This window comes from Brienomyrus brachyistius, chromosome 21, assembly GCF_023856365.1.
Source record: "Brienomyrus brachyistius isolate T26 chromosome 21, BBRACH_0.4, whole genome shotgun sequence".
Taxonomy (NCBI): domain Eukaryota; kingdom Metazoa; phylum Chordata; class Actinopteri; order Osteoglossiformes; family Mormyridae; genus Brienomyrus; species Brienomyrus brachyistius.
The window spans coordinates 18860692-18876935 of record NC_064553.1 but is presented as its reverse complement, the minus strand read 5'-3'; the positions used below and the strand labels follow the sequence as shown (position 1 = coordinate 18876935).

General features: G+C 39.5%; 1 protein-coding gene across 1 annotated transcript in view; it reads right to left on the bottom strand.

Moving 5' to 3' along the window:
• nmnat2 (nicotinamide nucleotide adenylyltransferase 2) overlaps nt 1–16244 on the bottom strand; it is a 29702-nt gene that overhangs the window by 10387 nt on the left and 3071 nt on the right. The window contains exons 2-4 of the mRNA XM_048989547.1: nt 8821–8909; nt 5410–5477; nt 1126–1204 (exon numbers count right to left, since the gene is read on the bottom strand). Coding sequence (XP_048845504.1) covers nt 1126–1204; nt 5410–5477; nt 8821–8909 — 236 coding nt within the window. The remainder of the gene's footprint in view (nt 1–1125; nt 1205–5409; nt 5478–8820; nt 8910–16244) is intronic.

Here is a 16244-nt window from a genome sequence, read left to right as displayed (position 1 = left end):
GGGAAGACCCAGGACATGCTGGAGAGACTATGTTTTATCAGTGTCAATCAAAATACCTGCATTATACTACATGACAGGAAGAGGGGCTAGAAAAACAGGTGATATAATTAACAGCTGAGGAGGGGCCTGTATCACAAAACTGGATTTCTTGCTTAGCCAGATAATTTGGTGGTTTTAAGGTATCCCAGTTTAAATGGACTTTATTTTCTTTGACATTTAGACCAGACTACCTTAAATCCAGTAACTCTCGCTTTGTGATACAGGCCCCTGGTTTAAGTTAATGTTTAGCATTTCTTGCATTTGAAAATGAATTGTTGAACATCAGCCATGTGGCCTTTATGCCCTGCAAAACTGATGTGAGAAATCCCATTTCAAAAAGGTTCATATTGTTAGTGGTGCATCGATGTGGACATTCTGACCAATAACCAATATATTTCTGTCTAATATCATTAATACCAATAATCAGCTGGGAGAAGCGGATACACTGCACTTGACAGCAGAATTTTTTGGAATGAGATTGCATATTTATTTATTTGAATTATAAAGATGTCTGGACCTCTTATAGGTGGTACATGAGCTGATGAAATCTCTCTTTATTCAACATGGAAAAAAGCTGGTCGTACAATGCAATCATTCTCCATTATTTTAGTAGTTGAATTTTTAGCTCTGGTTCTGTTTACTTGGAATATTGATAAACTAATATCAAAAACAGAGAAATATATTGCTCAGGATCACAGTCTCAATTCTGAACCATAGAGACAAAGAAAACTGGCACCACTGACTGTCACAAAATGTAATGACGGCGCTAAAGCTCAGGCTGGAGAGCATGCGGTGATCATCTCAAAAGCCCCAGGAAGTGAACAGCTTATACACGTTGGTAGCAGTTCCTGCTCAATCATGTCAGAAAAAAAATTGGACAACATTCAAGATTAAAAAGATTCCTGACTAATTAGCATAAACCTCTCCTAAGGTTTTGCCTTACGATCCCCAAGGCACCTGATTAAAATCTGAACAAAACTATGCAGAGACCCAAAAAAAGATCCATATGTTGGACTTCTGCCATTGGTAACTGTGTCACCGAGGTTATTTCTGTGCTTGGCGCAATGAGGTCACAGTGATGTTTACCTTCATGAGGTCACGGTGATGTTCCAGCACACAGCATGTGGTTTTCCAGGAGTCCTGGTAGCACTCCCATGGGTCTACCCTATAGGAAAAACTATATTTTAATATCATCCAAGCGTTATCTAACACAACAAATGCTGTATTCCTAATCTATTGAAAACCACACATACAAAGGCAACATTTATAATGACGTTTGAAAACATTCACACAAATTCATGCAGAATAACACAAGAAACGTCTCAAAACAAATTACAGTTTTCACAGTTGGACTGTGCAACTTATGTGTGGTGAAATGAGAAGTGTGTCCACTCGCTTTCTCCTGGAACCATTTAATGCATTGTGGCTGCCTACAACTGCAACATATTGAAGAAATACTTCCATATTTATTGCCGTAGAATAATTTAAGAGACAATACTTTAGACATAAAAATCTTTACAGGTTGTAACTCTATCTAAAAATACCCACTGTCCTTCTAAATAAAATGATGTTTATTACAAATTAGAAAAAGTGACTATTCAAATCCAATATACACTGACAAGTAAGCTCACAAGAAAATGTATATCCAAGACTGGGGGAGAAGATGGACACCAAACTGAGAGCAGGGGTGGGATTCAAATGCCCAAATCTGTAAATACTGGGGTAATAAAATATGAAATTGAGAGGTTTCCAAAATACTAAGCTGAATCACTTTGACAAATATAAAATTACTTTTTAAACCAACATAAACAGAATTGTAGGGTGGTTAAAACCTGCACCAAAGACTACAGCAGTGTTCATATTGGCAGCAAAGTTTCATTTAGTTTTAGTCATAGTCTTTTGACTAAAATGTAATTTAGTTTTAGTCATAATTTAGTCATCTAAATTATTCTAGTTTTAGTTGACTAAATATAATAAGATTACAGTTGACTAAAACTACAGCTGATTTAGTCGACTAAAATTAAAAGTGCCAAGTGTAATGTTAAAGGTTTCCCTTCAATTTCTGAAAGTCATTATGTTCACCAAGATGAAATGAAACCAGTGTTAAGGAATGGTGTTAAGGTCTGACTGTGCAGTACACAAATACACATATTCCAGTCCTATTTGAAACACAAACATATGTTTATTTACCCGGGAACTGAGTACTGTAATATCAGTAGTGCCATTAATTGCTGCAAAAATAAAATCTCTTCAAAGAAAAAACTACTGCTTAATTTAAGCACTTTATTTAAACATGCACAATTTCCATGTTATTTATTTTCTCTTATTTTGAAATGCAGCCCTACTTTCATTTAGTAAATGAGAAAACATACATATCGGCAGTCATAAATATATGTTCAGTTCTATGTCACGTAACAATAAATATTGTCAAAAGGGTTTTTGAATTGTACTAAAGTAATTTGATTTGACTGCCAGGTATTGATTACACGCAATGTTAATACAACTAATAGGCTACATAAATATATATCACACTAAATAAATCTTCCGGACATTTGCATGAAGAAATTTTCTCTAACTGGATCTCTTTAAATTTTACTTGAATACCCCTGCCTTACACGAACTACATTTGTTCTGATTGGATCCCGTCTCTGGCAAACATTTTCGTTTCGTTTTTATTCGTTGACGAAAGTGTGAATACACATCATAGTCTTAGGCCTCGCGAAATAATTTTTATTTAGTTATCGTCTCGTTTTAGTCTGAAAATAAAGGTCGTTGACGATAACTATGACGAAATTTTTTCGTCAACGAAATTAACACTTAACTATAAATCCTTAGTTACTACAGTTGTGTTCAAAATTATTCAAGCCCCAATGGAATTCAGTGTACATTTGTAATTGTGTTCAGAATGAAATCTTACAAGGACTTTTTAAAGAACCAAATGCAACTAAAATGACATCAATTGTTTTTGTAAAACAGTATTAAATGTTTTTTTATGATTTCTTCATTAACACAATTATTCAACCCCTTAAAGACTACCACTCTTAAGAACAGTTCATTCAAGTGTTTTCGATCAGGTATTGAAAACACCTGTGGATGTCAACCAGCAGCAATCAAGCATAATAAGCACCAATTAGGCAGATTTAAAATGACTGTGATACTCAGCTCCTTCTAGACATTTACTGGTGTGCATACAAACATGGTGAAGTCAAGAGAATGGTCCAGGAAGACAAGAGAAGAGGTGATTTCTCTTCACAGGAAGGGCAATGGCTATAAGAAGATTGCAAAGATGTTAAACATTCCAAGAGACACCATAGGAAGCATCATTCGCAAATTCAAGGCAAAGGGCACTGTTGAAACGCTACCTGGTCGTGGCAGAAAGAAGATGCTGACTTTGACTGCTGTGCGCTACCTGAAGCGCAAAGTGGAGAAAAGTCCCCGTGTGACTGCTGAGGAACTGAAAAAAGATTTGTCAGATGCGGGTACTGAAGTTTCAGCTCAGACAATAAGGCGCACACTGCGAAATGAAGGCCTCCATGCCAGAACTCCCAGGCGCACCCCCTTGCTGTCTCCAAAGAATAAGAAGAGTCGACTGCAGTATGCCAAAAGTCATGCGGACAAACCACAAAAGTTTTGGGATAGTGTTCTGTGGACTGATGAAACAAAATTAGAACTGTTTGGGCCCATGGATCAACGCTATGTTTGGAGGAGGAAGAACAAGGCCTATGAAGAAAAGAACACCTTGCCTCCTGTGAAGCATGGCGGGGGGTCAATCATGCTTTGGGGCTGTTTTGCTTCTGCAGGTACAGGGAAGCTTCAACGTGTGTAAGGTACCATGAATTCCCTTCAGTACCAGGAAATATTGGAAGAAAATGTGATGCAGTCCGTCACAAACCTGAGGCTTGGGAGACGTTGGACCTTTCAACAGGACAATGATCCCAAACATACCTCCAAGTCCACTAGAGCATGGTTGCAGAATAAAGGCTGGAACATTTTGGAGTGGCCATCGCAGTCACCAGACTTAAATGCGATTGAGAACCTCTGGTGGGACTTAAAGAAAGCAGTTGCAGCGCGCAAGCCTAAGAATGTGACTGAACTGGAGGCTTTTGCCCATGAAGAATGGGTTAAGATACCCGTAGATCGCTGCAAGACACTTGTGTCAAGCTATGCTTCGCGTTTAAAAGCTGTTATAACTGGAAAAGGATGTTGTACTAAGTACTAAGAATGAATGTCACTTGGGGGTTGAATAAAACTGATAATGATGTGAGCACAGAAAAGACATTTGTGGTTATTTCATTATAAATGTTATGTTATATTTGTCTGACTTACAAATGCCTCTTCGATTTAATTGTAAACAAGATGACTGAAATGATCAAAATCAATGTCAAACTGGCCAAAACACTCAATTTCAGTGGGGGTTGAATAATTTTGAACACAACTGTAGGAACTATGGGGAAACACAGCAACTTTTGTGGCTCAGGAATTGAATAGCAGATTCTGTCCATGGTACCATCCTGAAGTTGACATCTATACTTGATTTCATTTCATGTTCACTTGTTTAGTTCGGGAGAAAAACGTACTGTTACCCACCTACTAAATTGGGAACACTTCACACTTTTTCCACCACTGTAGTGTCACTGTTTTGACCGTTTTCTGAATTCTGCTCTCTGGCATTTTCCCTGATTTTCCTGTCAGCCCACACCCATTCTGTTTGGATAGTAGTCATCCTTCACATGCACATATTTATCTGAAAATGGCTGCAGGATTGCACTGGCTATGCTATAATAATACTGTATCTTCTGCAGAATTCTAACAACATGCAGATTAAAATAGCTAACCATTCTTTTTGTTCTACCTCCCACTGAGGGCCATCAGGTCATCATCCCAGAGACTGGGTTGTGATGCTTAATCATCTAGTTTGCCCAGCTAGTTATAGTCCAAAAACCAATATCATCCATAGCGACAGAAGAACATTATAAAAGTTTTCTTGAAATTCTAGAATTACCGGCATGTCGCTTCCAGCAGAATTACTTAATTCATCTAAGTATTTTCTGTGCCCGCTTGTCCTAGGCAGGGTCATAGGGTCTGGAGCCTATCCCAGAAGCTATGGCCGCAAGGCAGAGAATAACTCAGGATGAGGCACTAACCCATCACAAGGAACACACACACACACGCACACAGACACATACACACACACACACACACACACACACACATCATTTACACCCACATTCAAACAAATAGAATTATTTGTACAAACATTGCTTGATGCAGCTGATTTTTGATTCGTTGATTTTTTGGGGGGTGGAGTTTACTTATAAATGAATGTTAAATAAATAAACGTGAATGAATGAGCTCCAGACTGGCACTCACCTTATCCAGTCAGATGACTCAACTGCTAGCTGACACATAGTGAGACGGTGCCGGCTGGAGACCAGACCCTGAAAGTACACAGGAGGATGCATTGCTTGATAGCATATACCATCCTATCACATCAAAGCAATGAACACAATTCCAACCAATCACATGGAGACCTTTTAAGAATGGACAGCCTACAGCCAACTAACGCACAGCAAGGTTGGTTGAATCAGAGGGACAAGCCACTTGCTACTGATTTGGTAAAATGGAGGGGCAAGCTCTGCCTCGGAGGAAACTTCAGGTTGTCAGTGAAGAAAGCAACAGCTCAGCAACCACAGCATCTTTTTAAAAAGGAGATATTGTGGATAACAAGATAAAAATATCAATAGTGTTCCGGTTGTTTGGCTATTTTTCTGACACTAGATAGACTGGTTGTAAACTGACGAAATCTTGTGTCAACTAAAACTGAAAATACTGGAACCTCGCCACCCAAAGCATTACAGTCCAGGAGAGCATACAGAATGAATTAAACAATTTACAGTCACAGACGCCAGCAATTAGGATTTCTACTTTCAATCTGAAGAAATGTGGGACAGCAGTTCCTCCATCCCTGGTACCAGATAACAACATTTACCAAGCAGGCAGCAAATTGCATCCTGTATAGGTTAAAAATGGGACACAGTGAGGCAGTCAGACAAAAAGCCAGACAAAAAACCATACTGTCTGTATTTTCTCGTCCTATGACAAAAAAAAGTTTATTTTGTATAATTTATTTATTTATACTTTTTTCATGTTACAAATTTGTTTATGGAATGTAAGGGAAGTTTAAGCAAAAATGGAGCCTTAAAGTGAAGAAATAATTTGGAATTGTATCGTGACAATCATTGATATCACCTGATATGAAAAAAATTATCAAGATAAAATATTTTGTAATATTACCCAGTCCTATGTCAGAGTAACGCCTTGAGATGTTAAATTATGTTGATCAACATGTGAAATAATGTACGTACTGAGAGACTTACTGTTGTTATAAGTGTTTTCACTACTTATATCAACTTACTGCAATAAATATTTTCTCATTTTGTATTTGTTTAGCAGATGAAGAACACTGATTTTCTTAATGTTTAAATCATTAATAATATTTTTTCATTTAAAATATTTTATATTTTAAAATCCCAATTCAGTTAGCATGTTACTTGAATTTTGAGTGAATTGGTTGACCTTTTTAGAATTTCAAAGGAACAATTCACCAGAAAATCAAAAAATATATATTTTTGAGATATGCTATAGTGCAATCTATCAATTTAGGTCATTCTGCTGGGAGTTGCCTAGTCTTGTGGATATCACCTGTAGAAATGTCAGGCTTCTCTTGAATAAAGTGGGACTGAATGGCATTCTTTCTGTGGTGATTAAAGTGCCAAAAAAATACATTTGAAAAATTCAACAGCAGTGTATCTAACCAGAAATCATAACCTGGTTACTCAAGATATATTCAGACTTTGTAGTGAACAGTTTATTAAACAAACTGTTTTATTTCTAACTCTTTCTTTCTTAGCACCACTGAGCTAGCATTGATGTTTACATCTGATCACGTTGTGAGGAGCACGAGCACCCTGACGCTAAGGTTGGCCAGATAATCAATATTTATATTATTATCCACTGCATCCACAGCTAAACTCATACAAAGTAAACATATGTTTCTCTCCATCTGTCCTAAAGTGTGTCCTAACGTATTGTTTTTTTTGTGATTATGATGCTTATTATTCTTATTCTTGATAATTTGGGTATTGTTTACCTTTCATTATGAAATAATGACAACTGCCAGTGTTCTGTTTATTTGGGAAATATTTCCTCAATTGAAGAAAAACATGGTGAGAAGAATGTTTTAATTGTCTTTAGAGTAGTTTTTTTGCATTTGTGCATTTGTAAGCACACATTAAAAGGGTTTTTGCCTGCTAAACCCACATTTGATTGTAAAGATTTCTGCCTGGTATCTCTGCCCTGTGACACAGACCACTTGAATTTGGGCACGCAGGAAATCAAATATTCATAGGCATTAAATTTGTCACGCAGGGGCAACACAGCGGCGCACAATCACCGCTTAATCGATGCAGTACCTAATACAGAAGCAATCACCCAAATGTTGCGAAGTATTGTTGCCATGCTTATGACACTTAAATTAAATTAACACTTTTTAAAAAGCATAGCATCAAGTCAGATAAACTTCTGGGATATTGATCTTGTTAGTTAAGTATCAGAGGGGGTTGTTAATCAGTTTCAGCTGCTTTGGTGCTAATGAAATTAACAACAGGTGCACTAGTGGGGCAACAATGAGACAACCAGGTGGAGGCCACAGACATTTTTCCCTCCTCATCTTTTTTGACTTTTTTTTACTAGTTTTGCATTTGGCGACGGTCAGTGTCACTACTGGTAGCATGAGGCAATACCTGGACCCTACAGAGGTTGCACAGGTAATCCAACTCCTCCAGGATGGCGCATCAATACGTGCCATTGCCTGAAGGTTTGCTTTGTCTCCCAGCACAGTCTAAAGGGCATGGAGGAGATTCCAGGAGACAGGCAGATACTCTAGGAGAGCTGGACAGGGTCATAGAAGGTCCTTAGCAAACTAACTTGTAAAATGAGATGCAAAATAGGCTATATAAACATATTCATTCATTCATCCATTCATTCATGATCACATGAATGCTATTTAAAATGTCGTTGCCTACTGCATAAAATGTATATAAATATTTTTTATTGTTCATGTATCACATTATTGTGCCCTATAAATGTATTGTGATCAGACAGAAGAGTGTCAAATTACAGATACATTCTTGGGTTCCTTTGTACAGTTCTTAATTGTTTTAAAATTCAGGATTTGAGCCCTGATATCCATAAGAACATAACTCCTCAAATTAGCATTCTCACTAAGTTGTTATTCTGTAAATAATTTCCAGCTAAGTACAAAATATCAAGACATGTGTATCAGGCACCAATTCCAGAAGTTGATCTCCACCATGTTAAGAATGGTCAAGGAATCAACATAAGGTGTTGTTTGTTTCAGGAGTATTTTCAATAACAAATAGGCAGGATGTTTCCGCATACAGGTAGCCAGACATATTTAACAGTCATCAATACAGCCAGAATACCTTCCTGTCTGGCTTAACACTGGCAGTAAATCCATTCCTGCCACTTCATTCAGACACTCAGACAGGTTCAACTTTCCTAAGTGCCTTAATTCCTGATGTTATTGACGGCAAAGTTCTACGTTTATTAGCCAAAGACTTCAACCCAATACAACCCCAAAGCCTCCTGCAAAATCCAAGCCTAAAAAAGAAATTAATGTTTTAAGCCGCCCTTCATACAGTAATAATTCAGTAGGTTACCACAGACTTACACATTTCAAATCACACTAAACTATCTTACCGGTTTCCCATAAGTGTCATGGACTGGGGAGATGATACCACCGATGACGATGAAACGGCCTGTCTTGTGCAGATAATCTCTGGCTTTTTCTGTACAAAAAAGACAAAGACACATAATTGCTTTGTGTTAATACTGAGCTACTTAATATGCTTGAACCACAAAGGTTTTGTGTTTGCCACCCTAATTGAATTATTTGTCAGGAAAAAAATATATATACATTTTAAACTAAAATGATACTTGTCTAACATATATACGACATATGATACTGTCTCAATAAAGAATTCTACACAAAAAGGATAATTAAAATATGTACTCTATGATACTAATTGGCTATTGCTTCAGTATTTCAAGTCGTCCTAATTCGGTGCAAAAATTATGCAGGCAGATTTTTCCCGGTTTAGGTGTTAACAAATTCAATGTAGTGTGTTTAAGTATTCAGATATAATATTTCATATTTAATATGGATTCCAAAGCAATATTTAATAAGGACGCCTGGAACCCTTATGCCTAAGAATATTTGATGATTAATCTACATGCGACTGAAACATTCTTGGAAATTACATAGGTCTGTAAAAATGTTCTGCCAGTGATCTACAACCCAGAAAGTACAGGGTCACAGGGATTTAGGGTCCGGAGTCTAGAACAGGCAGCTCAGGGCACAAGGGCACATATTATGAAGACATTCTGTCCAGACCCTTAACATGCATTAATGGCTGTGAATGAAGATGGATAGGTACTATTCACCTACTCTTTAGTAAATAAGCTACAGATCATTGACCATGTGACCACTGAATATTTCTGTTGGTATTTATTATATTTTGAAAGCATATCTGATAATGAGCTGTGAACAAACAACCGAGAAGCTCCAAATGACCTAAAAAAAACTTCAGTACAACCATTTTCAACTTCATGTAGACATATCCTGAACTTCAAGGAAGGTTCAGAAACCAGCCAGCTAAAATGCAAGTATAATAGTAGCTAAATCAGCCAGTAGATAATTTGTTACTTCTTAGAGTTGTAAAAATCACATGGCATTTTGATTGGTTGGTTAAATCAGTATAGATCATGCTGCTAATCCGCAATGTGTGTTTGTTTTTCCTGATTATACTCTAAATGTCATACTCTGAATATTAGACTCTAAATATCGTACTCTGAATGTCATACTCTGAATGTCATGACTCTCACTGAGTCAGCATGTACTCATTCCTTCATTCAGCCTTACACATGGAATATACTGCTGGGCATTTCAGAATAACTCGGAGTTCTCCTGAGACTGATTCTGATTCTTCCACTTTTGGCATTTCATCCCTGCATTTCAGAGCCCAGGGGGAAAATCCCGACACATAGCAAGACACATTTGGGCCCTTTAAATAGCTGAGCCAGAATTAAAGTCTCAATTTTCATTCGATCTAAAAACCAAAAAACATTTTAATGAAAGTCTGTAGATTGCACAGTCCTAACTTTTTTAAAGGCATGTTTCTACAAGCATGAAGTACAGTGGTATCTCAGTCCTCGAATCATTAGAACTCGAATTTCTTAAAAGTCGAACCAACCAGTTCGACAAAAAATGACCTAGTCCTAAGGTAACTTGGGGAAATGAGTCACGCGGCACGTCTCTCAGCGGAAACAAAGGGTAACGCTTCAGTCTTAGCCTCGTATTCGCTGTCATAGCATCGTTCGTTAGTGATAATGCTTTTTAAAAAAAATACTATATCAGGTAATACACTGTACTTTATATCATTTTGGTAGCCATTTCTCACCAAAAAGTTGCGCAGTAGTTGTACAAATGTTACAACCTAAAAGTTTGCGATTTACGAACAAATTAACGAATACATAGTAATACTAAAAATAAACAGTGGACCGCGTGGTATAGTCTAGTGTTAGCGTAGTGTTGGGGCATGGCTTGGGGTTGTCACGATCTGCGAGCTGGGACCGGGGAAGCAGGGACAGGACTCAAGCGATCGGGAAACACGGGGTTTATTTGAGAACAGGGAGAATAACACAATGACGTTACAATGACCGAACTGGGGATAAACTGAAATTAAATTGATTGAATACAGAAGACTAATGGCGACAACCAGAAACAGCTGATCACACTGGGATTCCACGTGAGGTTAACGAGGGGGCGTGGCACACGGAAGGAGCGGACGATCGGAGCAGGGCAGGGGTAGTGTTGGGGTACATTTTTTTTATCGTTTTGGAAGCCATTAAGAAAAAAAAATGCTGTTCTTGTTTTATCCTGTTCATTTTGTTTAAATGCTAAAAAAACATTTAGGTGTATTTTTTGGCGCCGGGAGCCAATTAATTGGTTTTCCATTATTACTCATGAGGAAAATTATATCAGAACTCGAATTTTTTAGGATTCGAACCCGAGTTCCGAAAGCATTACGTTCGAGTTCTGAGGTACCACTGTATATTCTGATATACAGAAAGAAAGAAAACACAAACGTAACATAGAGCGGGGTAGTTTTCCTAGTATCGTACCTGCTTCCCATTTCCTTTTGGGCTCCACCATGCCTCCCCTATCTTGGCCCAAATTTTTCATATAATTTTATGCATTCAAGGGGCCATGACGAGTGCTGTGCCCCCTTAATCTATCAGGTGTCCATGCCCCCGAGACAGCCCTTGGGTTACATATCTCTCTGTGATAGCAGGTACTGCAATTTCACAGAAATATCGGTAATGCCTGATAAGGCAGAAGTAAGAAATCAATGCACACATTGAATACTTGAACTGCAGGCGTCTCCACATTCAAAAATATTTCAAATATATGAATGGCACATATGGACCCCACATGTGATTAAAAACAGAGTTTTTACATATTTTATTCCTCACGATTTTCTCAAACCAATATCAAGCATAGTGTATGTAAATTAGATCTGAAATGCTTGTAAGAATAATTAAGATGAAACTCGTGTTGCCTTCTTGCGGGAATGTAAGCTCTATTCATTGTGACATGACACTTGACATTTTTTACAGCCGTTACAGCAACATGCTTCCTTTGTAATAGACAGCCTCAACTTACCTGATCACCATTAATTCAGAATCTCATTTTCATTTTATCTTACATAGTATTCTTTCAGAACCACATGTAATAATAACATTAGTAAAGTATTGGTGGCAAAATCTGAAAGCTATTGTTCAATGAGTGTTTCACAGTTAGTTACTCAACTCTTATTCCTAAGTATTTATTATATGCTCATTTAAAGGCTAACTTGGTATTTAGGCATTGTGTATGCATTTATTGGGGCTTTGTAAGAAGAAAGGCTGTACACTTCCCTCAATTATTATTGCTGTGTTGACCTAGAAATGTAACATACAGTCGCTACCAAGCTTGTGAGCTGCCTAATGAAATTCTGTAAAGAGGCCAACCTAAGTAACCAAACATCGATTCCAGCCAGGTTGTGGATGACCAGCAGCAAACATTTGTGGCACGCTCACAGTTTCTATACTTAGATGTTTTTCCTCAAACAACAAAACCAACAGAAGCAGAGGGACAGATTTTAGCTCTGTGGAGATGCAACTTCAATCATGCATGAATTCAAATACAAACCATATCAACTGGCATCTCAATTTCAAATCTTTATTTATAAAATCAAAGATTCTTAAGATGCCTTTTCAGTAATAGACCTTTTTATGTTTGCTGAGAAGGGGGAGTTAAATTAAATTCAGGCAAGAAGCATTCATTTATATGTCACCAGCAGCATTGAAGTGAAGAAGCTTTCAGAGCCTGTCATGCAGTTTGCACTCGCGCATTGCCCTCCCTCTCTTCAGTATACACTGTCTGCTGGCACCATTTCTGCATTTACTCCTGCTGATGATGTCAGTCATATGACTTCAGTCCAGTATCTGTTACTTCCTGTTTCTTGTTCTTCCTGTTCTTCCAGCTACTTTTCTGGTGATGTTTCTTACTTTCTGCTACCTCAAGCCTTGAAGTGGCTGCTGCTGCTCTCCTTTGTCCTCTTTGGCTCTGCCTGACTCATCACTGACCGCACTGTGGCTATCTGCTGAGTTACGCAGGTCCCACCCTCTGGCCCTGCCTGGCACGTCACGGACCGCACTGTAGCTATCTGCTGAGTTACACAGGCCCCACCCTCTGGCCCTGCCTGGCACGTCACCGACCGCACTGTAGCTATCTGCTGAGTTACACAGGTCCCACCCTCTGGCCCTGCCTGGCACGTGACGGACCGCACTGTAGCTATCTGCTGAGTTACACAGGCCCCACCCTCTGGCCCTGCCTGGCACGTCACCGACCGCACTGTAGCTATCTGCTGAGTTACACAGGCCCCACCCTCTGGCCCTGCCTGGCACGTCACCGACCGCACTGTAGCTATCTGCTGAGTTACACAGGTTCCACCCTCTGGCCCTGCCTGGCACGTCACGGACCGCACTGTAGCTATCTGCTGAGTTACACAGGTCCCACCCTCTGGCCCTGCCTGGCACGTGACGGACCGCACTGTAGCTATCTGCTGAGTTACACAGGCCCCACCCTCTGGCCCTGCCTGGCACGTCACCGACCGCACTGTAGCTATCTGCTGAGTTACACAGGCCCCACCCTCTGGCCCTGCCTGGCACGTCACCGACCGCACTGTAGCTATCTGCTGAGTTACACAGGCCCCACCCTCTGGCCCTGCCTGGCACGTCACCGACCGCACTGTAGCTATCTGCTGAGTTACACAGGCCCCACCCTCTGGCCCTGCCTGGCACGTCACCGATCGCACTGTAGGTATCTGCTGAGTTACACAGGCCCCATCCTCTGGCTCTGCCTGGCACGTCACGGACCGCACTGTAGCTGTCTGCTTAGTTACACAGGTCCCACCCTCTGGCTCTGCCTGGCACGTCACTAACCGCACTGTAGGTATCTGCTGAGTTACACAGGCTGCACCCCCCACTTCCACTGCCCCTGCTTCGCACGTTACTGACTGTACTGTAGCTATCTGCTGAGTTACACAGACCCACCCCCCCCACTTCCACTGGCCCTGCTTGGCACGTCACTGACCGCACTGTAGCTATCTGCTGAGTTACACAGGCTGCACCCACCACCCTTTCTCTCTCTGGCTTCTTCCCCTGCTTCTCTGTCATCTGTCGATTTTCTCCATGAGTCCTGGCTTCTACGTTGCCCCCTGGCATCTTTGCATACCTTCCTGTTTTGCTTTCCTTATCATCACTTCGCCTCAGTGTGTCTTGGATGAATTTATTATTGGGAATTTTTTTGAAACCTACATTGTAATTTACCCAAGGAATCCCTTTAAAATCTAAATTAGCAAGCACTGTAAAACCCCCCAAGTCCCCCAGTTTTGGGGATCTGCCGTCAGCGTAAACATGACTAGAAACCCTCCAATGCACCACTGAGGAAAGCAGAAGCCACCAAACACACAAGTTTTGAAAAGTTCACACTACTGCATTCGTCACTCTATCACAAAAGCCCAGGCATCCTTATTTCCGCACTTGGATGTTCATTCCTATACACATTTCTGCATAAATACGCAATGGTGTCCCATCTTTAGGAGACCGCATGACCCATTCAGGAGGCCAAAGGCTGGTCAGTCCTCTATGCGACACTGGCGGGCTTCTAGGGCACCAACTTCCCAGCCAATTTCACTTTGCCTCGGATGGGGGGCGCCCGCTGTGATGCTCCCCTAAGGCATCAAATTGACGAGGACCAATAGTAAAGAGGGCGCACAAATACACAACGAGTAAATTGGATCCAGTTATCTTGGATGAGAAATGAGTTCTTCAAATAACCAAACCAACCCAGAATTAAGAATTGTGGGACTCACCAGAAAAAGCCTAATAGGAATGTTTGTTCCTGTTTACTCACTTAATTCATCTCTGTTGTAAGAACCTTAATGAATCGTTTTGTCTATGTACTACTCAGTTACCCAGAGGACACAAACATCCTTCACAGTTATATATTTTTAAGCATTTGTAACCTTTAAAAAACACCATGAACAGTCCATATGGGCCTTTGAGTTGAAAGGAGAGGGCACGCTGGGAGAGGGGAGGTATTTAAGCCATGGGTACATTAGGCACGCTTGAAGGGAGCATACAAACAGAAGACTCACAGCAAAACTAACAGGCCTGAGGAACAGGAGTGCCAGACTAAAAATAGGGCTTCTAAACCCCCTGCTAGACATCGCCATCTCGTGCACCTTGTGGGAATGGTAAACTCACCCATTACTAAGAAACACACATGCCCCATGCTACTTTGACTACACTCAACTGGAAGAACTGTGAACATCAACCTGCTTTCCATTAGGATGATCACCACATAGTTACCTACATGTGTCTTTCAACAATCAGAACCCATTAACTGTAATACTGACTAATGTGTTTTATCATTTATTCTCCATCAAAACTGTGTTTATACATTAATTGGTCTTATCCTTTTTCTTACATTGAAAAACACTTTAGCACATAGCAGGCCTCACACACGCTCAGCAATTTTTACGTTATCAGAATAAAATAATCGGACAACTGTATAAATGTTTTGGGCTGCACCCTGATCAAAATGTAAGGAATAGGTTTAGCAATGTTACCCTCCATTTAAACTTTATACAGTAACTAGCTAATCAGTCACTTAAAACAGTTCAATTTCTATTTTATTAGTTAATAAATTTTGCACATATTATGTATGCTTCTTTATTACCCAAAGAACCTCTACCAACCCTTCCTTCCATTTTCCACATCCCCTTATGTGGTACAGCTTTGTGGGAGCTTATCCCAGCAAGCAAAACACACCAGGCTGAGTACACACAGGACAGGATAGCCACTCCATAATATGGTGCCTAGGGAATTTTCCTTCAGGTAAACTATTGTTCATATCCATCAAATTTACTAAAATTCCTTAGCTATGCTTGCTGTTTAGGAAAATAATCATCACTGACTGCTACCCTGAGGTTGTAGCAATTCGGAATATTATTATAATAATTTATAAATCTCAATTTACAATAATATTTACTATGCATACAAAAACCTCAATCCGTTCCTACATTTTATGGACCTGTGTAACCTTTATTTGTTCTATACATTAACATTTCCTACATGTCATCATTTTCATATACCTACAACTAATTCAGCAATGCAAACTTTATTCTCACTCATAGGAAAAGTATTCCAATAAATTACCATCACAATTTCTCATGTGTTCAGGTCAAGTATCAGCAGAAATGATTTTAAACATGGTTATTCATAATCCCATGTATTTTTACATAAGATCGATCATTAAGATCGATATGGACTGGATATTACTAAAGGTGTTGGAAAGCTAACCAAACCTGAATAGTCAGTCAATAAAGGAAATCACTCACACACCTGAACTACTTTCTGAGTTTTCTAGTAAAATAGGCCTCCTACCCAAAGAGATACATTATAAACAATTTACAAACTGTCTATAACTAGCATAGTTGAACATAAACATTTTT